General features: G+C 44.4%; 1 protein-coding gene across 2 annotated transcripts in view; it reads left to right on the forward strand.

Moving 5' to 3' along the window:
- Nucleotides 1-1,206: 1,206 nt before the first annotated feature.
- NMT2 (N-myristoyltransferase 2) overlaps nucleotides 1,207-26,005 on the forward strand; it is a 58,739-nt gene continuing 33,940 nt past the window's right edge. Inside the window, exon 1 of one of the 2 annotated variants that reach the window (XM_046679696.1) lies at nucleotides 1,207-1,396. In XM_046679696.1, the coding sequence (XP_046535652.1) occupies nucleotides 1,287-1,396 (110 nt within the window). In that variant the 5' untranslated portion in view covers nucleotides 1,207-1,286. The remainder of the gene's footprint in view (nucleotides 1,397-26,005) is intronic. The other variant, XM_046679697.1, reaches the window with a different exon arrangement.

Here is a 26,005-nt window from a genome sequence, read left to right on the forward strand (position 1 = left end):
TTTGAAAGTATTGTAATTCCTTCGTGTTTTGGCCCCACTTTGCACTTCTTACAGGAACTTAGCTGGCTCAACATCAGTCAGTGATAAAGGCGGGTGAACTTTGAAATCGTTCCGCAATTTTTGTCTTCAGATACTTCGATCTCATTGCATTTTTAAGGGCACAAAACCCCACAAAATGCTCCCAACACCTTCTGCAAAAATAGGACCCACACCAACAATTTTAGGTGGATTTTTCAAGTCTCATGTTCCTCACTGAGCAGTTTCTGATAGCTATCTTTCTGCTACCTTTGTAAAACTTTCCCAGGACCTGGCGGGACCTTTGAACACCACCCATTACAGGACAGCAAAGGAAGTGCTGTTGTGCACAGGCTGCGGCAGCCGATAAGAGCCTGAACTTGCCTGCCTTTTATTTGGCAACCCATAGAGTGCCTCCTTCCCCTCCTTCATTCACCGGAAGACACGGGATTCCAGCCTGCAAGGCCACCGGTTGCTGGAGGTCCAGGTCACGACTTTCACTTGCGGAAGCTGGAGTGGCCTACCAGACCCTGTGAAATCCCCCAGCATCGTGGACAACGCCCCCATTTCCCTCAAGATGGTTGTTCTAGTCTGAGCCGACTGTCTGTGGTGTCCATCGAAAACTGGGGCAGCTCCAGCGTCTTTCTGTCAAGAGTTTTGGGGCCGCGAGTCCGGTTGGAAGGGGGAGATGGAAAGGCTGGAAATACTCTGTTTTGACTTTGACTTTGATTTCATCGTGTACTGGAAATAGAGATACGTGAAATGGAATTTTTCAAAAGTGTACATATGTGTGTTTGTGTGTGTGGGAGGCTTCTGGAAAAAAAATCTCTGCACTGGTTGAAAGCGCTTCCTAACATGTAAGGATGTAAAATCGCGTGGTCTGTGTTCCAAAACTGAAGACTCGGGATTCGGAGCCCGCACGTTGTGGCATTCAGAGCAGAGCCCAGGGCCGAGGCACAGGGCAGGCTGCGGGGTCCAGGGCTCGGCCCCCGCGCTCTGCTGCGGCTCGAGACCACCCCTCATTGCCACCCGCACCCCCAGCCCCCGGCGATCGCGAACGCGCGGCCGCCTCGCGGTCCCAGTCCCCGTCTCCGCCCCGATCGCGGTGGGCGGGCCCAGGCCGGGCCGGGTGGGCGGGCGGCGCGGCGCCCCGGGCTCCGGGCTCGGAGGAGACGGCGGGCGGCACTAGAGGGAGCTGCTCGCGCCGCCGCCGCCGCCTCCCGGCCCCACGCCCGGCCCCGAGCGCCGCCTCCCGGGTCCGCGCCGCCGCGATGGCGGAGGACAGCGAGTCTGCGGCCAGCCAGCAGAGCCTGGAGCTGGACGACCAGGACACGTGCGGGATAGACGGGGACAATGAGGAGGAGACGGAGCACGCCAAAGGGTAAGCGCGCGGGCGCGACAGGGCGCGGGGACCGCGCGCATCTCGGGCTCCACTCGGACCCGGGTCAGGGGGCGCGGGCTGGTGGCCCCCGCGTGGGGTTCGCTCGGCCCCGAGACCGTGGGGAGGTCCAGGTCGCGCGGCTCGCGGACGGAGCGGCGTGGTGCGGTGCAGCGAGGCCCTGGGGTGGGCGGGGAGGCGCGGGGACTGGCGACGCCGCTGTCACCTGCCGCGGGGCCGCCCGCCCGGCCCCGGCCCGCGTGTGACTCAGGGGGCCGAGCGGGGGCGCGGCGCCCTTCCCTTTGTGGCGGCTGCGGTGGTGGGAAGTCGTCCTCCTCGCCTCTCCTTGTCATCCTCTCCTTAAGTCCTTCCAGACTCCCACCCCTCCCCCAGCCTCCGCCGCCACCAGAAAAAAAGAAGAGCTGATGGTGGGGGGTGGTTTGAGATCTGTCCCTCCTGGTTTCGGTGCTGTTGGCCCGGACCTGCGGAAAGTTGTGCTTCCCGGGCCGCGGCCCCCACCCCGCCCCGCGCCAGCTGGGCAGGGGGCGCCCAGGGGCTCCCCGGCCGGCCGTTCCCGGGGACGCGCAGGGTTGCCACCGCCGACTGTGACTGCAGAGCTCTCTAGGGCAGATTCGATCCCCTGAATTTAGGCTCAGTCGTGGGGGGCAGCTCCCGCAGACCTGTCCAGATCCTGCTTGCAAAGCTGGTGTTTCGTCTCCAAAGCCGAATGCACCATGCGTTTTAACATCTGATCCGGTTTCTGACTCCTTTCACTGGCTCCCTGTCTCCCCCGCACACTTGATTTGCTCTCCCGTTGGAGAAAAGATTGCTTCCGGTTAAGGGTGGTATTGAAGTTCTGTTTTTAGAGGCGAGGGGGTCATTTTAAATAAAGACGGGTGTTTACATTATGTTTTCACCCGGTTGGATTCCAGCTATGCGCTGGCGCTGTGCACTTAATGCTGCCCCTTAGAAGTGAGATTTTGCATACCATGGTGATGGATGAAGTGGGTCAGCTTAAAAACATGATAGGGAGGCCTTAGTCACAGAGGGCTTATTTATTCAGTTCATGGAGAGGATTCTTTAAATGATTGATGATTTAAAGTGTAAAGCGTTTGCATTCTATTTAACGTCTGTTTGAAGCTTTAAGAAAGGAACTTTTATTGCACTTTAACGTGTTATAAAATATTAAAAGAGATCAAGAAAAAAGCTGACTAGATGTATCTCCCATTTGCGAGTTGCTTCTTTTATTTTTGCAGTGAATATGTACTTCGGTGGCAGCTGCAAGCACTGAATGTTATAATTCAAGTCTGGAATATTTTTTTAAAAGAGAGGAAAGGAAATTCTACAGAAATCGGAGCCTGAGTTCTGTTTATGCAGTGATAAAAACTTGCCTATGATAGGTAGCTAAATATAGATATGTTTTTGAAACAATAGCACCAGTGCCAGAAATGAGCCCAGATGCAAATGTGATGGATTACCCAGATAACTTCAACATCTGTCCATTATCTTTCTGGCGAGACCCTGCATTTCTCTCTTCACTGTAATTTCTGTTGATTGTTCTTCGTTCTTTTGAAGATCTGGTTAGTACTTCTTTGCTTACACAGTCAAGAATGTCCATGGTACAAAGAATTAGTCATCTCTGGGCCGGTTGATCGGGGCCTGTCCCCAGGAGTCTCGCTGGTAGGCTGTGTGAAGTTCCAAGATTGGCAAAGGCATCTTCTTCCCCTCTTCAGAGGTCTTCGGTTTCATGCATCTGCACATTAATTATATGTTAGCACGGTTACTCAACATTTAGAGAAGCCCAGTGGACTGAAATGTTTTAACCAAGAGCAGAAACATGATAACAGCTTCTGGTGGGAAGAGCCTGATATAATGGATTTCCTGTAGTCTATCAAAATGTAAGGAGATCAGTAAAAATGCAAGTTGCTGCCATTGTTGGATGGCGTTTTTTTGGATTCGAATTGAGATGATGTGTGCCAAATGGGGGGAGTGTGTTTCCTTTGGCTTGTGTACTGATGGGGTGGCTCAGTAGAAACCTAGATTTCTTCTCATAAGTGGCTCAAGTTTATAAATGTTAAAATTTGAAAGACTCTTCTTTTCTATGCCCGGCTTCTTCATTCTCCACTAATTTAAATTGAATGACGAATAATGAGCCTTTGGAGAATGAGAAGGTAAATGCTTTACCTTTTGAAGGTGAATTATCAGTTTGAGGCCACTAGGTATCGATCAGTGCACACAGCAATAATTTACTAAATATACCCTTGTGGGCTGAAAGAATTAATTTACCCCTACAGCTGAGTCTAATGTATTTACTAGTTGTTTTAGACCTGTTAAAACCAGAGCCTTGGATAGAAAGAAAATACCAAATTAGCTTATTTCCCCCCACAATGTAAGTATTACTCTATATGCTTTTCTTTCATTTTCATAGAATTTCCTTTATGGACTTGGTATTTCATTTTGTGGATAATACCAAAAGACCGTGAATGAAATATTTATGTTCAATTAAAAGCAGTGGCTTAAGTATTATAAAATACTTGCATCTCACTATCTTTATATCTTATTTTTCATAGCAGATGTGCTCTTGATTTAGCTTTTTGGTCCACCGAAGTATGAAAGTGGAATACCACTGTAAAAATTTCATAAATTCCAAAAAAACATCAAGGAGGGGAGGGATTGTCCGTTTTAATCAGTGAAACTATATTTAAAGAAGTGTAGTTTTATTATCTTCAAACAATATGGAGCAATTAGAACTAGACTAATAGAGGATTACCCAGAAATATTCTTTAAATAACTTGTTTTAACACCTGATTTACAATTGGGGGAAGTAAGTCGATATTTGTAAAAAGCTTGAACCATCTGGAAAACTTAAAGCAAACTAAAAGTTCTAAGACAGTCTTGTTGATACTGTTATATTCTTGGCAAAGACTTTCTACCTAGATAAAAATTAACTTCAACTATCTTCTTATCCTTGCCCCATTGAGGTGCATCTTCTCCGTTTGTGAAATACCTGGGAGAGTGGTCATAGCTTTTATTCAGTCTACCACCCCACCTTAAGCATAGTTACTGTCCAGTGTTGGAAACAGGGTCACACAGCTGGCCCCGAATAAAATTACCCTTCAAATTGGCAACAAAATCAATTTCTCTCCTTGCTTTACCAGCTCTGACTTTCAGAATGTGTATTTCCTAGACAAATTGACGTTATTCGTCTCCTTTCCGCTAAGAAAACTTTATCCTCAGTATTCACTGTGGTGGAATAGGAGGCAGCTACCAAGAATATTTATATAGGGAATAAAATAAGCATATATGAATATGCTTTTGTTGGCAGATAAATGACTGAATTATTCCCTGGGGTAGACATGAAGTAGTTTTAATATTTGAGGGTTATTCCCAGACATTTTTAATAAATTTTTTTCTTAGAAAAATTAAAGATCTGGTATTTGGCAAAAATTAAAACTTTGGAATTCTTTTAACAAGGAACAGAACCTCTCTTCTCCCACCCCCAATTTAGGAAAAAAACTGAAGTTATTTTCTGTGCAGTATGTTATTATTTTTGACTTTGAGTATTGTTGAGATTGGCTCTGGGAACTTCTTAGTCAACTGTGTGGAATCAGTGGGAAGATGCAAAAAATTGCCATAACTCTCAATAGATTTTTCTTGTCATGGAAAATTTAAGGGATAATTCAAAGCTGCCCTTTCTGAAACTTGATCTCTTATCAACTATATAAATCTCCGCGTAATGGTGTGTCAACAGCTTGTGCCCAAGGAAGCTTCTCAATTCGAGAAATACAGTTTGAAATTATCAAATGTCTGCTCAGACTTGCTTCTGAGATGGTGATATCACCCTTGGGCCCAGAACAAACTTTTTCCAGACCTTAGCTAAACTATAGAAAAGTTGTAAGTACAGGACACTGACGGTGCCATCTTGAAATTGTTGATTAACACAAGAAGTACATAGTAAATAGATACGAGTTAAAGTCAGTTGGTTACCTCAGGGATTGGAACCAAGTTCCATACCAAGTTCAAGAAGGACGTTGGTTGATTGGTTTGTTATCCCATTTGAAAATATGTTAATGCCTTTTACTCGTTATAAGAGTAAAATATGCTTATTAAAAATTCAAACAATAAAGTGTATAGAGAGTGAAAGATCCTTGGTCATCTTATTTCTTAGAGATACCACCACTGACAGTTCAGTCGAGTTGTGTGTGTGTGTGTATGTGTGTGTGTGTGTGTGTGTATCTGACATAAATAGGGTCATCTGTTACATAGACTCATTTGTTACCTTGTATTTTTCACTATTAGTGTCGTCTGCTACAACTTTCTGCCATGAGGGAAAGGTCCAATACGGAGGTCATTAGCCACTGGAAGTGTGGCTGGCGTGACTAAAGAATTGAATTGTAAATTTTATTTACTTTTAATTAATTTAAATTTAAATAGCCCGGTGTGGGTCGTGGCTGTTGTATTGGATGGCACATGTCATATCCTGCCTTTGAATTTTATAAGCTTTCGTGGTACTCAGAATATTTCCTTATTCTTTCCTTGTTTTTTGCAGAATATGTCAAGTTTTCATTCTTCCTTTTTTTTTTTTTCCTAGTAGTTTAGAAGCTCTATATCCTTTTTTATTCTTCTGGGAATTATCTTTAAGTTTTGAATAAACATGGTTTTCTCTGTATTTCTCTATCAATGTCAAAACTTAACCATTGTCCAAAATAGTCTACTGCCAAACAAGACAAAATGTGTTGGATGTTTTGACTTCTTCCTTTACATTTCCTAGGTTTCGTTGAAATAATCTGGAATTTTAATTCCATGTGGCTTCTTTTATTTTTGCCCTTGTTAAAACTTTTTTTTCTTAACTATTACATTATATTCAAATCCATAGTATCACAAACTTCTTAGACTTTGCTTTTCTCACACTTTACTGTTTTTATTACTTACCACTGTTCCTTATAAACTCCACGCTCTCCTTTCTTCTTTGAGTACTTTCTCTTTTAATTTTTTTTTCTTTTTTGGTGAGGAAGATTGGCCCTGAGCTAACATCTGTTGCCAATCTTCCTCTTTTTGCTTAAGGAAGATTGTCACTGAGCTAACATCTGTGCCAATCTTCCTCTATTTTATGTGGGATGCTGCCAGTGTGGCTTGACGAGAGGTGCTAGGTCTGCAACAGGGTTACAAACCTGCGAACCCTGGGCTGCCAAAGTGGAGCATGCAAACTTTACTACAACCTTGGGCTGGCCCCCTAATTTTTTTCAGTTGAGCATGTGGATGATATATTTTCTTAATTCTTGTATGTCTGAAGCTGTCTTCCTTTTGCCCTCACGCACAAACCATAGTCTGGGTGCGCATGTAATTCGATGAGAATTATTTTCCTTCAAACTCTATAAACAATGTTTTATTTCTTCTAGCAATTTAGTGGTCAAATGTTGTTTCACTGCCAGTCTGCTTCTCTTTCTTTTATAGGTAACCAGATTCTTTTTCTTTATTTTGACTTGTTTCCAGTCTAGAAGCCTATAGGGTTTTTCTCCCTGTCTTTTTATAATCCAAGGGTTTCCACATCCTTTACCTTCTAAAATCACTGTTTTCTTTAATATCTAAACACAACAGCCCAAGCTCATACACACTGATGGGGTTTCTTGGAGACTGAGGTTTTCATGGTCCTCCAGTGTGTCCATGCTGCCGCCAGCTCCCCCATCACTAGCTCCTAACGCATTGGGTCCTTTAGCGTCTCTCCTTAGACGTCTGACACTGGGTGGAATACAGTTAGCTGTCTTTCCTCTCTCTGATCATTGCGTAGGGCCGAAAACAACTTCAAATTCAACGTCACACGTCACTGTTCAAAGGGATTTACCACAGTACACGCCCTCCATAAGCCTCAGCTGCCCACATCGTTCTTGGGAGTCCCCTCTCCCTCTGAGAGTGGTCACGTCATTGTCCCACCCCTGCCTCTTCTCCAAATTCAAGGTCCAGCTCCAAAGTCCTTTTCTTTCATGAGGCCTCCTGTGGTCATTATAACCGAGAGTGATAACCCCTGTCAAAGACCTGTGGCCCTTACTGAACGTATCCTTCATGTGGCGCCTTTCCACCAGTCGCCCCCACTCCCCATCTCCCCTCTCATCTTCTCAGGCAGACCTTTGTTGACCGCGAAGGAAGCTGTGGCTCAGAGAGATAAGTGGCTTGTCTAGAGTCACGTGACTGGCAAGTGGGGAACGGAGTTCTTTGTGTCTGTTGTTCAACGTGTCTTTGTAACGTCTTCTACAGACTGGCTCAAATAAAAGAAGGTTTTATTTTAAACATACAGTAGATTCTCTCAAAATAAAGTATGGCTGAGCTTTATTAGCCTTGGGGACCAGAAGGCCAGGAGCGCAAAGTCTGTCTCTCTATTCCTTCCTCTCTTCTCTCTCTGTCAGTCAACTACTAACTGCCTGGAGAATCTGTTTCTTAGTTCAGATTCTCCAGAGAGGATCTCACTGGCTTCTGGCCAGCAAGCCTGGTCCAGTCAGCTGGGGCAGAGGCTGGGAAGGCAGAACGGGAAGATTGTCATGGGTACAACGTGGCCACCCAGGGCCCCACCTTTAGTGCGGTCTGTGGTCGAAGCCATTTTCAGAGGAGATGGTGAACAAGGTTGGTACCTCCAGACATGTCTACAGAACATGGACATGTGTCTGCCTGTCTACCCACAGGTGGACTGAGCACAGAGACAGCACTTGCGGTCCCCGACCCTTGCAACAGCTGGTACATTGCACACGTTGGTGGTTTAATAAAGATTTGTTGAGTGGATTCCAGTGGTTCTTAATCTCCATTGACAAATTAACTTCTAATTTAAAAAATTTTCCGGTGTACATTAGGAATAGGTGAAAGATTTTCTTTTTTTAATTGTAATTGAAAGAGTTTGGATTATAGAATCTTTAGTTGCTTTCTCTGCCGTCTAGGACCCAACATGGTAGAATAATAGTTAATTTTCTGAAGGCCACTGAGACTTATCCAAGTTTAAGTAACTTGCCCAGGCCACATCTCAGATTCGGACTTAGGTCGTGGGCCTCTCGCTGTCCGACTCTAAACTCTTGCCTTTGGATTAAATTGTATGATCTCATTGACCATAGATAAATTAAAAAGAGTAATTTGTTTGATAATGTTTCAAGCTTATCTCCGTGTAAGTCATAGATCACCAACTTCAGTGCCTCTGGGGCCAAAATTCACCAGTGTCCTGGGCATGTAACGTACAGCATGGGGACTCTAGTTAATAATAGTATATTGTATATTTGAAAGTTGCTAAGAGAGTAGATCTTAGATATTCTCATCACAAGAAAAGAAATTTGTAACTATGGGTGGTGATGGACGATACCTAGCCTTACTGTGGTGATCATTTCACAGTATATACATGTATCAAATAATGATGTTGTATACCTGAAACTAATACAATGTTATATGTCAATTATATCTCAATTGAGAAAAAGAAATACAGTGGGAATTGGCATTTAAGTATTTAAGAAATTTTCAGTTTGATGTTGCTGCTATTAGTAAAAGTTTATATTTCCAAAATATTTTTCCTTCTGCCCTCCTTGTGCGTCTTCTATTGTTCTTTCATACATTGAGAATGGATGGGACGACCCAAAATTGACTTGCTATGTACTATGAAATCTGGAAGAGGATTTGTGTTCTGTTAGGCTCAGCAGCCCTGAAATAATTGAATAGCCATATTTTTTTAAAAATATGTTTTCCCCAGTCTCTGACTCTTCCTTGCTTAATCATCATATTCTTTGATACATGTTAAAGAAAGTAAATAAATCCATACATTGCCTTGTTTAAGAAAATAATGCAATTTGATTATAGAGAACCCTTTCGAGTTTTGCTCGAGGAAGATTAGCCCTGAGCTGACATCTGTGCCAGTCTTCCTCTATTTTGTATGTGGGACGCCACCACAGCTTGGCTGATGAGTGGCATATGTCTCTGAACTCAGTATGGGTCTGAGCTGGTGAACCTGGGCCACTGAAGTGGAGCACGCAGAACTTTAACCGCTCAGCCACAGGGCGGCCCCTTAAAGGACTTCTTTTAATTGTAGCATCAATATAATTTGCAATAAGAGTTTTTTCTTTTATGTTTCTTTCTTAGCCGTCTCATCTCCTTTCTGGTTCAAGTTCTATAGCTGCCCCACTGTAGCCTCAATCATATCAGCATCCTTTCCCTGTGCCCCTGCCCTGCCCTCCCCCCAAGCACTGCCGTGGTTCAGGCCTCCAGCGTCACTTTCCTGTAAGAAGCAGAAGGGGCGCAGGAACCTGGTACTGAGCATCTCTGGATGAGAAGGCTGCTGGAGGAATCCACTGCAGCGTGCTGGTACTTCGGCTCCACAGCCCTGCTACTTAGCACTTGAGGCCAGTAGTGCTTTCTCTCTGCCTCAGTCACCAGGTGGGGGTCGAAAACTGAGCTGGGATTTCAACTAAACAGCTTCTCTTTTGTTAGCACATTGTGCTTCTATTACTGCCTTAAACACGCACACACACACCTAGGAAACACGGGCTCCTTTATTCCCACAGCCGTGTTCACTGAGTGTTTCAAGTTCATATAGTACTTTCCTGGAGAAAGATGGCGACTCAGTTAATATGATAATTTCCCGAAGTTTCTTCTCTTTTTTTTGGAGTGAAGGGGTACTTGTTCTTCACTACCTTTTGGGTATTTATTAACATTTTAAAGATTTTATTTTTTTCCTTTTTCTCCCCAAAGCCCCCCTGGTACATAGTTGTATATTCTTCATTGTGGGTCCTTCTAGTTGTGGCATGTGGGACGCTGCCTCAGCGTGGTTTGATGAGCAGTGCCATGTCCGGGCCCGGGATTCGAACCAGCGAAACACTGGGCCGCCTGCCTCAGAACGCGTGAGCTTAACCACTCGGCCACGGGGCCAGCCCCTTATTAACATTTTAAAGAAACGGAAGAGAAAACTAGGGGAAGCAGAGTTCTTTTTTGTTTTTCCAAGTGAAGTCTTTAAAAAAATTCTTTTTTCTGCAAACTGGTGCAGCCACTATGGAAAACAGTATGGAGATTCCTCAAAAAATTAAAAATAGAACTACCATACGATCCAGCCATCCCACTACTGGGTATTTATCTAAAGAGCTTGAAGTCAGCAATCCCAAAAGTCCTATGCACCCCGATGTTTATTGCAGCACTGTTTACAATAGCCAAGACGTGGAAGCAACCTAAGTGTCCAGCAACAGACGGATGGATAAAGAAGATGTGGTACATATATACAATGGAATACTACTCAGCTGCAAAACAGAACAAAATCATTCCATTTGCAATAACATGGATGGAACTTGAGAGAATTATGTTAAGTGAAATAAGCCAGCGAGAGAAAGATAATCTGTGTATGACTCCACTCATATGAGGAATTTAAAATTATGGACTAAGAACAGTTTAGTGGATACCAGGGGAAAGGTGGGGTGGGGGGTGGGCACAAAGGGTGAAGTGGTGCACCTACAACATGACTGACAAACATTAATGTACAATTGAAATTTCACAAGATTGTAACCTATCATTAACTCAATAAAAAAAAAAAATTCTTTTTTCTTCTCTGTCTTTCCTCCTGTTCTCCTCCCCCCAAAAAAAGAAAAATAAATTAAAAGTTTAAAAACTAAAAAGTTCTTTTTGCAAAAGCACTTCATTTTTAATGTAGAACATTAGAATGTATCATCAAGCAAAAAGACAATGCTGTGCTATATTCACAAATACATTTTCCTATTCGTATATATTTATCAGAATGCAAGTATACTTTTCCTGTTGTCCTGGAAATTCCTGTTTGTCATTCGATATGCCAGGAGCATCTTTCCAGGGCCTTGCACAGCCCTCCCCTGAGTCCTGTGAGATGGCTGGCCAGTCCAGTGCACGGCTCCGTGTCTGGCACCATGATCTAGTCCCCTCTTGTTGGGCCCTGGGTCGAGGCTGCTAGTGGGCTCCTTCTGCCAAAGCCACACTGTTTTTCCTTGGCACTCAAGTGTCTTCCTCCTCCCTCCCACTGCCGGGGTGACCATGTGATGGGAAGTCACCTGGGACCACAGCAACCCAGCAGACACCCTGGGGATGGCCGAGAACAAGGCAGAGGGAGGCTGGCCCATCTTCTTCCAGCAGAACTCGCATGCAGGCAGCTGAGATGGCCATGAGAGAGAGGTGAGCTCCTGTGTCGACGCTGCCGTTACTTTGGGCCTCTATCCCGCAAGCTCAACCTGTACGCTAACTAATAGAACACCTGTGTGGTAGCTTTGGCTGTGTAGACATTGCTGTTTTTTAATTATTATTTTTTGAATAGGTGGTGTGAGCATATGGTACAAAATTCAAAAGGCACCCAAGGGTATCCAGTGAAAAGTAAGTCTCATTCTCCCAACACTGAGTTTCGCTCCCCAGAAACAGCTACTGTTGCCCATCCTTGGCGTTGTCTTCCAGTGGTGTTCCAGACACATATACAGATGCGTGTGTGTGCATGGGCATGCTTGTGCTGGGTACATACATTCAGCACAAATGGTAGTGAAGCTGGGTACCTGAGGGTTACTGTAAATATTCAATAAGATTACCTTGTTAGGAAAAGAAGTTAATCTCGTCACTTTGCTGTTTTCTTGTTTAACCTGAGGGGTAACTCAAGGGTCTCACAGATTTGTGAGCTTGTTTTACAGAAGAAAGAGAATGCCTTCAAGGATCACCAGATAACCAGCCCCCAGCTGCTGTTGCTGCCCAGAAGTCAGATTGCCCCGGGCTTATGGGGAATGACCCCTTTGTGTCTCCAAAACTCCTCCTGCCAAGCCCCTTAGCTCTATAAACCCCCTGCTTGCTTCTCTTGTTAAGGTGGATTTGGGAGAACCCATGCTCCCACCTTCCCGTCTTGGCCACTTTGAATAAACCTTTCTCTATCTCCAAGCAGATGTCTCAGTGTTTGGCTTACTGTCCAGGTGTATCTTGGGAATCATTATATATATCAAAACACAAAGACCAGCCTCATTTGTTAAAGGCTGTATGTCACATTGTTGAATGGATGTACCATTATTCACTTAATCTGTCCTCTGTTAGTAGATCATGAGGTTGTTTCCAATCTTTTGTGCTAATAAACAGTGCTGAAATTAATATCCTTGTATACATATTACTTCTCCAGAATATTTCTTAATGAATATTTAAAAATCCTTCTTAGCTAACAAGTTTTAGAGAATCAGTGTGGTGTGTGAAAATGGGTATTAAACCAGGGATCAAGAAACTTCCGTCACTAACCCTCAGTTTGATTTTGGAATAGTCGGTTAACCTCTCGGGATGTGTGTCTTCATCAGGAAATTGAAGAGTTTGGCTCTTGAAGTCTTATGATTTAGCAAGGATGCACTTTGTCCTGGGCCCTGTCCCTACCCTCAGGGATAATGGAGCATAGACCTTGTGCCTCAGGCGCCCGGCAGGCCCCAGTGCATTCCTTGGATTAATTTTTTGCTGTCCCCAGCCCAAGGGGAAGGGGAAAGGAGAAATTTTGGCAAAAGAGTAACCCCAGTAACTGGCTCCTCTCCTGGCTTATCCCAACTGTAAGCGTTCCTTCTAGGTTCCACCAGGTGTTCCTTTTCTTTCAGACAGTTTCTCTGAGCTCGGGGGTGTTTCTGTGCTTTTAAAAATGTCCTTTTCTCTTTCCTCTACCATCCCAAGGTGGACCGTGTCCTTTAGCTCCCTTCTGGATTTGGGAGGTCCTACCCTTTTGTGTTTGAGAATTCTAGGTTCACCTTGGTGGTTTCCAGTGACAAGTGCCCCAGCACAGCCTCACCTTGGCCCGTGCTGGCCTTGACTCTGTCCCTTGCAGTCCTGTTTTCTCTCTCTTTTGCTTCCAGCCTTTGCTCTTGGTCGCATGTCACAGACTTATCTCTCAGCCCTTCTCCTCTGGATTGAGCTGTTGTGTCTTCTCTAGTCCAGGCTTTTTCTACTCCTTCTGAGCCATCCGTCTCCTGGAGTCCCGTAACCCGCATCCGCCATGGGTCTTTCCTGGTTAGGAATTGACGATTGATCCCCTTATTGCTGGTGCAGCTTCCTTGCCCCTCCTCCCAGATGTAACTACCTGAGACGGCAGTTTTCCTTCCACACCTTGAGATCTCAACCCTTCTTCACAAGATTTTTCTGGGAGAAAAAAGCATCATATTTTGCCACATGCTGTAACTACAAGGATTTCATCTAAATATGGAACATTCCTTTGATGACAGACTTGACTAGGTCGGTGATCAGCATTGGGATATAGAAAAGAGAAAGTCAAAACTGAAGATTTGAGGGCCAGCCTCAGTGGCCTAGAGGTTAAGTTCAGTGCACTCTGCTTCAGTGGCCCGGGTTTGGTTCCCAGGCACGGACCTACACCACTTGTCTATCAACAGCCATGCTGTGGCAGCTGCTCACATACAAAATAGAAGAAGATTGGCAAGAGATGTCAGCTCAGGGCGACTCTTCCTCAGCAAAAAGAGGAAGATTGGCAAGAGATGTCAGCTCAGGGTGAAACTTTCCCAGCAAAAACAAAAAACAAAAAAACAAAAAAAACCCTGAAAATATGATATGCAAGGGAATTCAGAAATAGGAATATAATTTGAAATAGGAATATATATATATATAAAAACTTCAAATTAACTTTACTGACATTAATATTCTTAAATATAATAATGCTAAGTAGAGTACTGAGTTGCTAATATTGAAATGAATCAGCCAGAAAACAGATTTTTTGACCTCTTAACTATCTACCTTTAGTAAACTCTGAAAGACCTAGAAATGAGAAAAATCATATAAGTAGGAGTTAGTGTATATCTGTTGTTTTATCAGAAAATCATTGTGAGCATGGGTGAGCAAAGGCTGTAGGAAATAGGATAATTTTTCACTAATTTTCACAGTCTTAAACGATATACTTTGCCAGCTCCCTCAAGCCTTTTTTAAAAATTTGATTTTTCTTCTTGTTTTGTTCATCATTTCATCTTTAGGAACAGTTTTTACCTAAGATGCAAAGAAATAAGTCTTTAAGAAATTTGTTTGCTGAATAGCTGAACAATTTACATTTAGTCTTTCAATTATATGTAATGATCTTAAAGATATATAAAAAAAGTTTCATTTTGCATTTTAAATATGTCCTCCTTGATTCTGATCTTGGGCTATTTGCCACGACAGGTCTTACTTCACAAACTAAAATTCACACTAGGCTTGTTTCTGGCCAACGAGTATTGATAAAATTTTATCATATCTTAATATTAACTCTTATCAGAATTAGGTTTTTATGGGAAGTAGGCACCAAAATTGTTTGATAATAATGAAATAATTGTGGAAAGGGAAGCCTAATGAGATAGGACACATTTTCCCACATTTAGATTATGGTAAGAGTTGAAAGAAGTAAAAGCTTGGAAACAACCCAATATCTAAAAAAGGGTGGCTGGTTAGCAAACTAGAGACCAGAAACTGGCCAAGGGAGTCGTCCGGGTTCTTCCACTCCAGCTGGCCTGGCCTGAATCCAGGGCTCATCGAACCCACTGCCCAGAGCCAGCCACCATTTGCTGCAGACACTCATGTAAATATTGAAATTGTTGGCTGGTCCCACCGTGACCTCTGCCCAGCGCTTGGGTCTCAGTAGCTGCAGCCACTTGCCCCCTTGGCTGACCTTTATAATGATCTCTGCTCCTTGCTGGCCATAAACTTCAGGAGTGGCTTTGACCTCTGAGCCATTCAAGGGCTTCTCTGTGACTTGCTGCTTTGACCAAGGATGATGTGGCTTTGAAGAACCTCTGATATTTTCTACGTCAGTCCCAAAGGGAGAAGGAACGTGCTGAGAAAGGGATGGAGCTACTGAACCGATGAAGCGACTGGAATCTTCGTTTTGATCAGACCATAAGGAAGCCAGATGATGACAGCTGGAAGGTTGGCTTCTTGCTCTGGATGGTGCATCACACTTGGGGAGAAAAAGGATGAAGAAGTCATTACTGGAACTGCATGGTTGAGCCGCTGACGAAACCAGGCTCACTCACGTGACTTCTTCAAGAGTCTGAACTGCAGGCAAAATCCACTATGGAACTGGGTGGCCACGTGATGGGCCATGTACCATGGGTGCCCCGCATCCACCATGAGGACGGGCTTGTGGCCAGTACCCCCGGAGAATCTGACTCTGCCTTCGCCGACTTCCCACAGCTGTGGTGTGAATTCTCTTCCGTCAGCAGGACACCATGATGCACCGTGGGTTACCCTTCCTTTTTTTCATAAACTGCACCAAAACCTCCTCATTTTCTCCCTTGAGGTGCCATTCCTTCTAGGAAAGTGGTTTTGTATCCCAAACAGCACACACACACACACACACACACACACAGAGTACCAAAGATATGTTACACTTCATTAAAAAATAGGCTAATAAAAAATGTTCAAAGATCATGACTAGAATGAAGACCTAAATATTGCCAATAAATATCTAAAAAGATGTTCAGCCAGTGGAAATGCATCAGCAAGAGGCCATACAGTGTAGTAGTTACGTAGATTCTGCAGCCAGACTGGCTGGATTCTAGACCTGGCTCTGCCGTTATCAGCCATGTGACTTCCAGCAAGTTACTTAAGCTTTCTATATTTCAGTGTCCTCTTCTGTACAAGGGGAACAAGAATAGTAGGACTTACCTCCCAAAGCTGTTGTGACAGTGCACAAGGTTGAAATCTGTAAGGTGCCTAGAAGTGCCTGACGTGTAGGAAGTACGCTGCAGTGTTACCTGCTATGATGATGATGGTGATGATGGCGATGACCATGATGCTGGTGGTGGTGGTGGCGGTGGTGGCAATGCCAGATTGTTCTCCAAAGTGGTCATATCAGTTTACATTTCACCAGCAGCATACGAGCATTCCTTTTATTCACGTTCTTCCAGTATTATCAGACTTTAAAATGTTCAGCAAATCAATGGATGGAAGTTGAATCTGAGGTGGTTTTATTTCCATTTTCCTTGCTTCCGGTGAGGAGGAGCGTCTTTTCCTTTTTTGGCCATTAGGGTTTCCTCTGTTGTGAAGCCTTTTTCATATCCTCAGCCCCTTGTTCTGTCAGTCCTTTGTCTTTTTCTTATTGATTTTTTTTATTGATTTCTCATTCATCCAGCAAATATTTATTGAGGACCTTTTATATGTCAGACACTGTTTTAGGTGCTAAGAATACAAAGGAAAACACTGTTTTATGGATCTTATGTTCTAGTTAGAGGAAGACAAACAAATAAATAATACAATTTTAGCTAGCAATAAGTTAGATGAAAAAAAGTAAAGCAGGACAGTCATCATAATAGCTAACATTGACGGAGTGATTTCTGTGTGCCAACTACTATACTAAGTTCCTATATATATTAACTCATTTTATCCTCACAATTTTTCTAATACTATTTATTGAAAACGTCATCCTTTACAGCTATGGAAACTGAAGCACAGAGAGGTTAAGTAATATACTCCAAGTCACACAGCGAGAAAGTAGTGGAGCCAGAAATTCAAAGCCAGGTGGTCAGACCCTAGCTAATGCCTGTGTTCCTGGCCAGGATATTATGTTTTCTTTCTCTACTAAACTGGAGATAAAATGTGAAGGGAAAAAGAACTTTTTGTATATTCTGGCTATTAATGATACTTTATCATGTGTTTTATAAATATCTTGTCTGTTTCTGTAGTTTTCAAATTTTGTCTATAATCACTTTGCCACAAATAGTTAACTTTGATGTACTCAAGTTATTGCATCTTATTTGTGGTTTGTGCCTTTGGGTCCTTGTTTAAGGAATTCTTTCCTTTATGGAGTCCTTGTCTTATTCTTTCAGTTATTCATTCAACAGAATTGTACTCGGCATCTGCCTTATGCCAGATGCTGTTCTAGGCTCTGGATAGACGTTAACGAAACCAACAAAAATTACTGCCTTCTGTTTTAAGGTTTTATTTTCTAAGTTTGGGTTTTAAGTCATTTGGATTTTGTTTTTGTCATTTGTGGGAAGCAGCAAACTAATTTTGTTTTTCTCCATACAGGGAGTCAGTTTTTCTGATTGTGTTTATTAAAATAAGTTCAGTTTTTCACCGCTGTTCGTGATGTCACTGTTATCATGTCTCACGCTCCTGGATACTATGGGCTGTTCCTGGTCTGTCTGTTCTGTTTCATTGATCTATTTGTCCGTTCTTGAGCTCTGGTTTTTTTTGTTATTGTTGTTGTTGTTGTTTTGAGGAAGATTAGCCCTAGCTAACTACTAGCAATCCTCCTCTTTTTTCTGAGGAAGACTGGCCCTGAGCTAACATCTGTGCCCATCTTCCTCTACTTTATATGTGGGATGCCTACCACAGCATCGCGTGCCAAGCGGTGCTGTGTCCGCAGCCGGGATCCAAACCGGCGAACCCCGGGGCCGCCGAGCAGCTGAACGTGCATACTTAACCACTGCACCACCGGGCTGGCCCGTCTGTTGTATTTTAATAATGTTTTAGTTGCAAAGGTGTTGTGATTATTGTAGACAATTTAGAAAATGCATAAAATACGATGAGAGTTACAATCACCTATAATCCCACCATTTTCAGTGCAGGAAATTGGAACTCAAGGGGAAAAATCGTAAAATAATTGTAATATCAAACTGCTAATGGTTCTTATGGGGAGGAGCTAAGTGATGTCTCTGGTGGAATCCCATGAAATCTAAAATTGTTTCTCATCTTGGGATTCACATGCCATAAATTGAGCTCTTTTGATGTTGCTCTTAAAATTAATGTATTAGTTATAATAGGCTAAGCTGCTATAACAAATAGACTCGAATGTGTAATTGCTCAATTCAATGGAAGTTCCCTTCTTAACCCTTTGACAGTCCTGGGTGGGTGTTCAGATGGATGGCAAGGGGACTGTCAATCAGAGACATATAGGCTTCTCCCGTCACGTGGCTCTGCCGTCCCTCTAGTGTCTCACCCTACACCTGCGTCCAGTCGGCACAGAGGAAGGAAGAGCATGGAGGATGACCCCCGAGAGGGTCTCTGGGTCAGCAGAAGTGGCAGACATCACCTCCGCTCCCGTCCCACTTCCTAGAACTGAGTCACATGGTCATACCTGACTGCAAGGAGCTGGGAAATAGAGTCCAGCTGCGAGCCTAGGGAGGCAGCGGGGGTGGATGTTGAGAGCTGGCAGAGTCTGCTGTGCCTGTTTCTCCTGGAGCACCGGTAGAATGTTTACGTGGCTGGGGGCCTTCGTTCATTCCGTCAAGTGCTGTCTGTGAAATCCTTGAATACTTCTTCAAAGAGATTTGCTGGATGTGCTTTTTAAATATCTAGCATTTCCACGGCTGAGAAGGAGTTCACTGGTTTATACTTGGCCTTTGAATACACCAGAGATTCTCTCTAGACACAGACGGAAGTGTCTGTCCTTCCTGGGGTAGCAAAATTGGGAGGCTCTTCGTACGAATTCTTGGGGAAGCAGGAAGTGGACTTCTGTTGTTAGAGATCCAAGAGATCTCTGTGAAAGGGCTCTGTGGTTTCCATGGCCAGAGTTCTGTGATTCAGTAAACAACCTCAGCAACTGAGGGTCTGAGTCAGTTTCTCTTCATTGGATTTCCAAGAAGAGTCCTCGAGAGGGACTTGCGCGAGGCAGCCATAGCCAGCTCTCCATCTACTCAGGCTAACGTCATCCTACCAGCCCCAGGGACAGGATTTTCACCTGTCCGTTCTCTTACCAGCTTCGTTGAGATGTAACGCACAGACCCTACCATCCACCCGTTTGAAGTGTACAGGTAGTCATTCACAGAGTTACACAGCCATCACCACAATCAATTTTAGAACATTTTCATCACCCCAAAAAGAAACCCCGCATTTCTTACATGTCCCTCCCAACCTTTCTCACCTTCCCGGTCCCTGACAACCACGAATCTATTTTCTGTCTCTATGGTTTTTGCCTGTTCTGGACATTTTATATAAATGGAATCATACACTGTGTGGTCCTTTGTGATGGCTGCTTTCATTGAGCATAATGTTTTCCTGGTTCATCCGTGTGGTAGCGTGTGTCAGTACTTCATCTTTTTCTTTGCTGAATAATATTCCATTGTATAGATATACCACATTGTCTTGATTCATTCATCAGTTGATGGGCATCTGGGTTTTTCCCACTTTTGGGCCTATTATGAATAATGCTGCTGTCAGCAGTCACGTCCAAGTTTCTTTGTAGATGTCTGTGTTCCTTTCTCCTGGGTAGATACCTAGGAGTGGAATTGCTGGGTCCCATGGTAACTCTACGTCTAGCATTTTGAGGAATTGCCCGACTGTTTTCAAAGCAGCTGAACCATTTTCCCTTCCCGTCAGCACGAGATGAGGGTGCTGATTTCCCCATATCCTGGCCAACCTTGCCATTACCTTTCTTGATTGTCGTTACCCTCATGAGTGTGAAGTGGGACCCCTATCAGCTCCCATTCCCAAATTCTAGTCTCCTAGGCTTCTGGGAAATGGACCAGTAGCTCTTCCTCGTTCAAGGGTTGGGGAGTTCTGCTTCTCATCACTATGTAATGATCACCTGTCGCTGGGAGTTGGAAGGAAGAGATGGGTAATTTAGTGCCAATTTCTGTAGGTCTCTGTCAGTTTATTTTTAAAGTTCAGATAGAGAGAGAGAGAGAGAGTGAAAACCTTGGCAAATTAGAGTTAACAAAAATGATTGCAGTTTCTCCATTTTACCAAAATAAGATGGTGTAATTTTAACAACACAGTTTGGGGGAGAGATTGGGGCACAGTATCAATTAACTCCCCAAATGTAACTTAACAGAAGCTTCATTGCACGAGTGTCCTCTAAGTTATCGAATAGATGATATAAACGTATTTAAGGAATTTTGGTGAGATAGTCTGGTGTTTTTATTTTTTTATGCCTCTATATCCACTCCCATGAGTTTCCATGAGTTTAGTTTGTCTCTTTTAGGAGAAAATGGATTCACACTCAGGACAAAAATTCCTGGGCTCTTCATTGGTGGAGATATTTCCATTCAGCTGGAGAGACATCCAAGCCAGTCATGACCTCTCAGTCTGTATCCCTCTGGATGGAAGCTTCTTGGGAATTTGGAGATATTTTGAACTGAATGTATTGGACCCAAAAGCCATGAGGTCAAGTGGTTCCTGGAAAAGCCACAACCAGCAGCAGTGAAAGGATTGAGGCAGGAGGGGGGTAAATCCTTGGGTGGCGAACCCAAAGGCATGTCCTGAGTGACGTCAGTTACTGCCACCTCCCTGCTCCCAGCACTCTGCTGAGCACTAGCAGATGTTCACTGAATACATAATAGGCCGCAGTAGGCTTTCCCACTCAGGTAGGGAGAATTGTAGCTCTCCAAGGTACTTCACCTCCTGGCAATACGTGATTGGACCCGTCTCAAAAGCCAGAATCATTGACTCATTCATTCAACAAGCCTTGTTATAGAAATCTACCGGTGGCAGGCATGGAAGAGTGAGAGACCTTAGGGATACAAGTATGAATGGCTTTCTTCCGTACCTCCCACACCCCGCCACAAATGCCTATGTAAATCATGTGATCACAGTACAGCAAGTGCCCCACTTTACAAGGTGCCAGCCATGGGAACATGGAGGGAGGAAAGCCTGAAATAGTCAGACTCCCAAAGCAGAGAGTGTACAAACCATACTATCCAGGGCATATTTCGAGCTCTAGTATCTGGCTGTGATATGTTTGTTGAAGCCCAATTGCCAGTCAGATATTTATGGGCCACCAGATGATTTTAAATATGAGCTCCACGGTAGTACAAACTGGATTCTACTGAGATTTGGTGAATATAAACTGCTCATTTTGGGGGGTGGGAAGGCCTTACTATTTGTAGACCTCAGGGGTACCATTTGGCGGGGTCTTAACGTGTCTCTAAAGATGAGCACGACTTTCTATTTTCAGATGAGGAACAGAGAACTATGAATCTGTACCTCAAGCGCCTCTTAGACAGTTTTTCTCACTATTGAATGTACCTTTCCTATTTTGACTTTCCAGAGAAATGAATGATCCGTATTGGATTTGAAAGTTTGTGATTTCAATATATGAATAAGGGACAGAAAGAGGAGTCCCTTGATGACCTAGATATGGGATGCTAAGGCCAGCACTTGTGTGGTAGGATACTCCACGTTATGACATGGTAGAAAACACCCCCACACTTGTGTTGCGTAAGTCAGCGAAGGTTCATCTCCCACCTACGCTGCATGTGTGGAGAGGCACTTGGGCCCATGTGGAATGGGGCTCCCTCACCTCCCAATGCCATCCTCTTGCAAGGCTGCAGGGCTTGGCTGGAAGGGGAGGTCAGCAGGGAGGAGAGCGTAAGGGCTCGCCAATGCTTTCCCCTGAGAGGAACACCTGTGCCTTCCACGCATCTCCCCTTGCTGGGCATTGCTCTGCCTGCCCGGGCCTCACTTCAGGGGGCCGAAGAAGGGTATGCCTTCCACTCTCAAGTGTCCGAAGGAGAGGAAATTCAGAAATACTGGTGAGCATGACTGCTTCCCACACATCTGAGAAGTAAACACCCGGGTCTCCTCCTGTGTTTCTCCTCTACGCTCACACGGCTACCACATTCCCAGCACTTCTGACGCCAGATGTGGGGGTTTTCCTCACACCAGGCAATTCTGCGACACCAGCTGTGTGTCCTGCAGTTTAACTCGATTCTGACACTGTCTACTTGGAGATAGTGTCAGATCCACAGATTGTGTTCAGTCCTAAAACACTACCCCCTCCCCCCCGCCTTCAGATGCCAATCACAAGTCCAGGTTGTCCCCTGTGCTTCTGATCGACTGGCTATAAATTGGAGGTTCCCGTGCCCCGCTCCTCAGGTCGATTAATCTGAATTCACAGAACTCAGGAAAACAGTTTACTTACGGTTTACCAGTTTATTATAAAAGGGTATGATAAAGGATACAGATAAACAACCAGATGGGAGAGATGCATGGGGCAAGTTATGTGGGAAGAGGCGCAGAGCTTTCCTGCTCTTTCCAGGCGTGCCCCCCTCCCAGCACCTCCATGTGTTCACTAGCCCAGAAGCTCTCTGAACCCTGTACTTTTGGGATTGTTACGGAGGCTTCCTCACGTAGGCAGGATCAATGATTGACTCCATTTCCAGCCCCTCGCCCCTCTCTGGAGGATGGGGGCTGGGGCTGAAAATTCCAAGCTTCTAATCATGGCTTGGTCTTTCTGGTGACTCGCTGCCATCCAGGAGCCACCTCAAAGTCACAGAGAGTCACCTCTTTAGAACAAAAGACAGTCCTATCACCCAGGAAATCCCAAGGGTTTTAGGAGCTCTGTGCCAGGAACTGGGGGGCAGAGACCAATATATATTTTTTATATTATTTCACACATTTTATAGAGAAATGAGACACATTCTGTTCTTAAGAAGCTTACGCTCCAGTGGGAAAAGCAGATAAGAATACCAAGTTTAGAATGTGCTAGATGGAAGGATGCTTAGATGGCAGGGGGATCATTGAGTTAGGGGCGCCTTATTCAGATTAGAGGAGGAGCAAGAAGGTTTCTCAGGGGAGGTGATTCTTGGCCTGAATCTTGAATGACAAGCAATTCACCAGGGAGTGAAGAAGACAGGTGTCCTGGCAGAGGAAGCAACATGCTGAAATGGGTAATAATAACAGTACGTGTTATTTATTGAGTGGCTTGCTCCATGCCAGCCACTAGGCCACGCACTTACAGGCCGTGTCTCATTTAATTTCCCGTCGGCCTCCCATCTTTGTATAATCTGTTGCCTTAAGAGCATATGCTCCACAGGACGGGACTTTGCTTTGTTCAGTGTTGTATCTGTATGTTCCAGTAACTAATGCTGTATAACAAACCACCAACCACTTTATTGCTCACAAATCCTGTGGCTTAGGAATTTGGAAAGGGCACCGTTGGAGGGGGTTCTCGCTGGGAGTCTCTTATGAGGTCATGGTCAGATTTTGGCTGGGGCTGCAGTCAGACAATGGCTCTGCTGGAGTGGATGCCCAAGGTGGCTCACTCACAGGGCTGGCCATTGGCCGGAGCTCAGCTTGGTTCTTACCCAGCATGTGGCCTCACCAGCATGGCAGGTCTCAAGATCGTCTGACAGAGAGAACATTCTATGAGAAGTGGGTGGCAGCTGTGTGGCCTTTTCTCACCTAGACTTAGAAGTCACATATTGACACATTTGTTGTGAATGATTGGTTGTAAGAGAGTCACAAGCCTGGCCACATTCAAGAGGAGGAGAGCTAGATTCTATCTTTCATTGGGAGGAGGCTTGGAAAATGAGGTCACATTGAAAACTACTACAGTCCATCTTCTGGCCAAAAATTACTTACATTGTCCCACATGCAGAATACATTTACCCGCCCTAAGACCCTCCCCGAAATCATTTCGTGTTTTGGCTTATGTCTTAGGCTCAGGCTTGAAGTCCAGAATCTCATCATCTAAACCAAGTCTAGGTATGGATGACGCCCCTCAAGGTTGACCTGAATATGTGTGGACTGAGCAGATATGTTATCTGCTCCCCACACACATTTGTGGAGTGGTGGACAGATGTAGCAGAGCCACTATAGATATTTCCAAAGAGAAGGAAAGAGACAGTGCACGGCACTCAGTGGTCCACGGCACTTCTGAAATCCAACCCGTAACGTGTCGCCAGTTCCCTGACTTGAGTTCATCACTCTCTTTGGGAGCTGTTCTCCGTGGCTCTTGCCTCTGGCCTTTGGGCTCTTGGTTCCACCTTTTAAGCCCCTGAGTCACCTCCATCTGCTTCCTGCCTCTGAAAGGCTGAGGGTCCACAGGCTTCTTTTTGTTTTGTTCTGCTGTCTCTTTTAAGCTAATTCTTAAAAAAAATGTCATGGGTTTACTTTGTCAATTTATAATCCACTCCATTAGGCAGAAGGCCCAGCCACAAATGTCTTCGAGATAAGCTTTTCTCTAGCTTGGGTTCTCTGTGAGCCTGAATGCCCTGGAGATCCTTAGAAGCCATGTTTAGAGAGCGGATGTAGAAGGCACGTCCTTCAGAAACTTAGAAGGCCTTTGTCTGTTTGGAATGTTCAGTGAGGCCCCGCCTTGGATCTTGCTGAGGTCCTAACAAAGGGTCTTACAGCTCCACCCCAGATTTGACTTTTTGTCTTGAGTCCATTTCTTAATATTGCAAATCCTTTGCCTTCTGGAGATGTTGGGGATGAGGAACACTTTTATTTTGGAATCCAGCAAGTCCTGGCTGGGTTTATATTTTCTCTAAATTCCACTCAAAAACTGAATAGCTCATTCCTTAATCTCTTCTCTTTCATTTTATTTCAGACAGCTGGGAGAAGCCAACACTTTCAACCCTGTGCCCAGAAATCTTTTTAATTAGATCATCAAGCTCATTAGGTACATTTTCTCCTTTCCACAAACTGTTCCTCTGTTACATAACGAGAGTCTCTTTCCTCTGATCTTCCAATATCATTTGATTCATTTTCCTTTGAGTCCCTCACCAAGAGCCTCCTCCAGGCCATCAGCCTTCTGCTAAGTCTCCTCAGGGTCTTTCCACCTGGTCTTGAAGCCACCTGTTTTAGGTGTTTGTCACAGCCGCCTTCCATTTTCAGATACTAAATTTCGGTTGCAGTCTTTATTCCTGCATACAAATCATCACAAACTTGGTGACATGAAACAGCAGTCACTCTATTGTGTTTGCACATTCTGTGGGTCGGGAAGTTGGAAAAGGCAGTTTCTCACTTTGGGGTTGAAGACGGGTACCTGAGGGTTACTGTAAATATTCAATAAGAACATGATTAACCTTTGACCTTGTTCCCAATACAGACACAGATGAAACGAAGTTCATGTTGTTAATTTGCTGTTTTCTTGTTTAACCTGAGGGCTAACTCAAGGGTCACAAGGATTTATGAGCTTGTCTTGCAGAAGAAAAAGAATGCCTTTAACAAGTTACAACTACGAGATAACGGCCCCCAGCTGCTGCGTTTCACACCAGAAGTCTGATTGCCCAAGGGCGTATCTGGAGTGAAAGAAACACGGATTTCCCCTCTTTCTTCAAAACTCCTCTTTGCAAGCCACTTAGCTCTATGAAAACCCCCTGCTTTCTTCTTTGGTTAAGGTGGATTTGAGAGACCCTATCCTCCACCTTCTCATTTTGGCCAGTTCCAATAAACCTTTCTCCATCTCCAAGCACTGCTGTCTTGGTGATTGTGCATTGGGTGCACAAACTTGCAATTAGGAGCTTTGGGGTCATGGTCTCTCATGCAGTGCAGCCAGAGGCTGCCTCGGGTTCAGCTGCACTGTCTCTTGCAGTGCCTGCAAGCCATGGTCTCAGGGCAATCAGACCTCCTCCGTGGCTCCTGGCTGCCCCCAAAGTGAGAATCCCAAGGGAGCCAGGTAGAAACCACATGGCCTTTTGTGACCTAGACTCAGAAGTCACATAGTGTCACCTCTGCTGCATTAAAAGCAAGGGACAAGCTGCTCAGATTCAAGCAGAGGGGAAGAGACCCCACTTCTCGATGGGAGAAGTATCAACAAGTTTTTGGACTGCTTGCTTTTGGAGCAGTGTCTGGCAAAAAGAGGACCTCACTATGTAATTGCATCTAATAAGCAGGTGTGTCTGCCTCTCTGCTTATATCATCTTGTCAGTCTTTGGACAATAGTGTGACCCCTGTAATCATCATGTTATAATGGGGCTTTCTTGTATTTATAAT

Source organism: Equus quagga, chromosome 12 (genome assembly GCF_021613505.1).
Source record: "Equus quagga isolate Etosha38 chromosome 12, UCLA_HA_Equagga_1.0, whole genome shotgun sequence".
NCBI classification, from domain to species: Eukaryota; Metazoa; Chordata; class Mammalia; order Perissodactyla; family Equidae; genus Equus; species Equus quagga.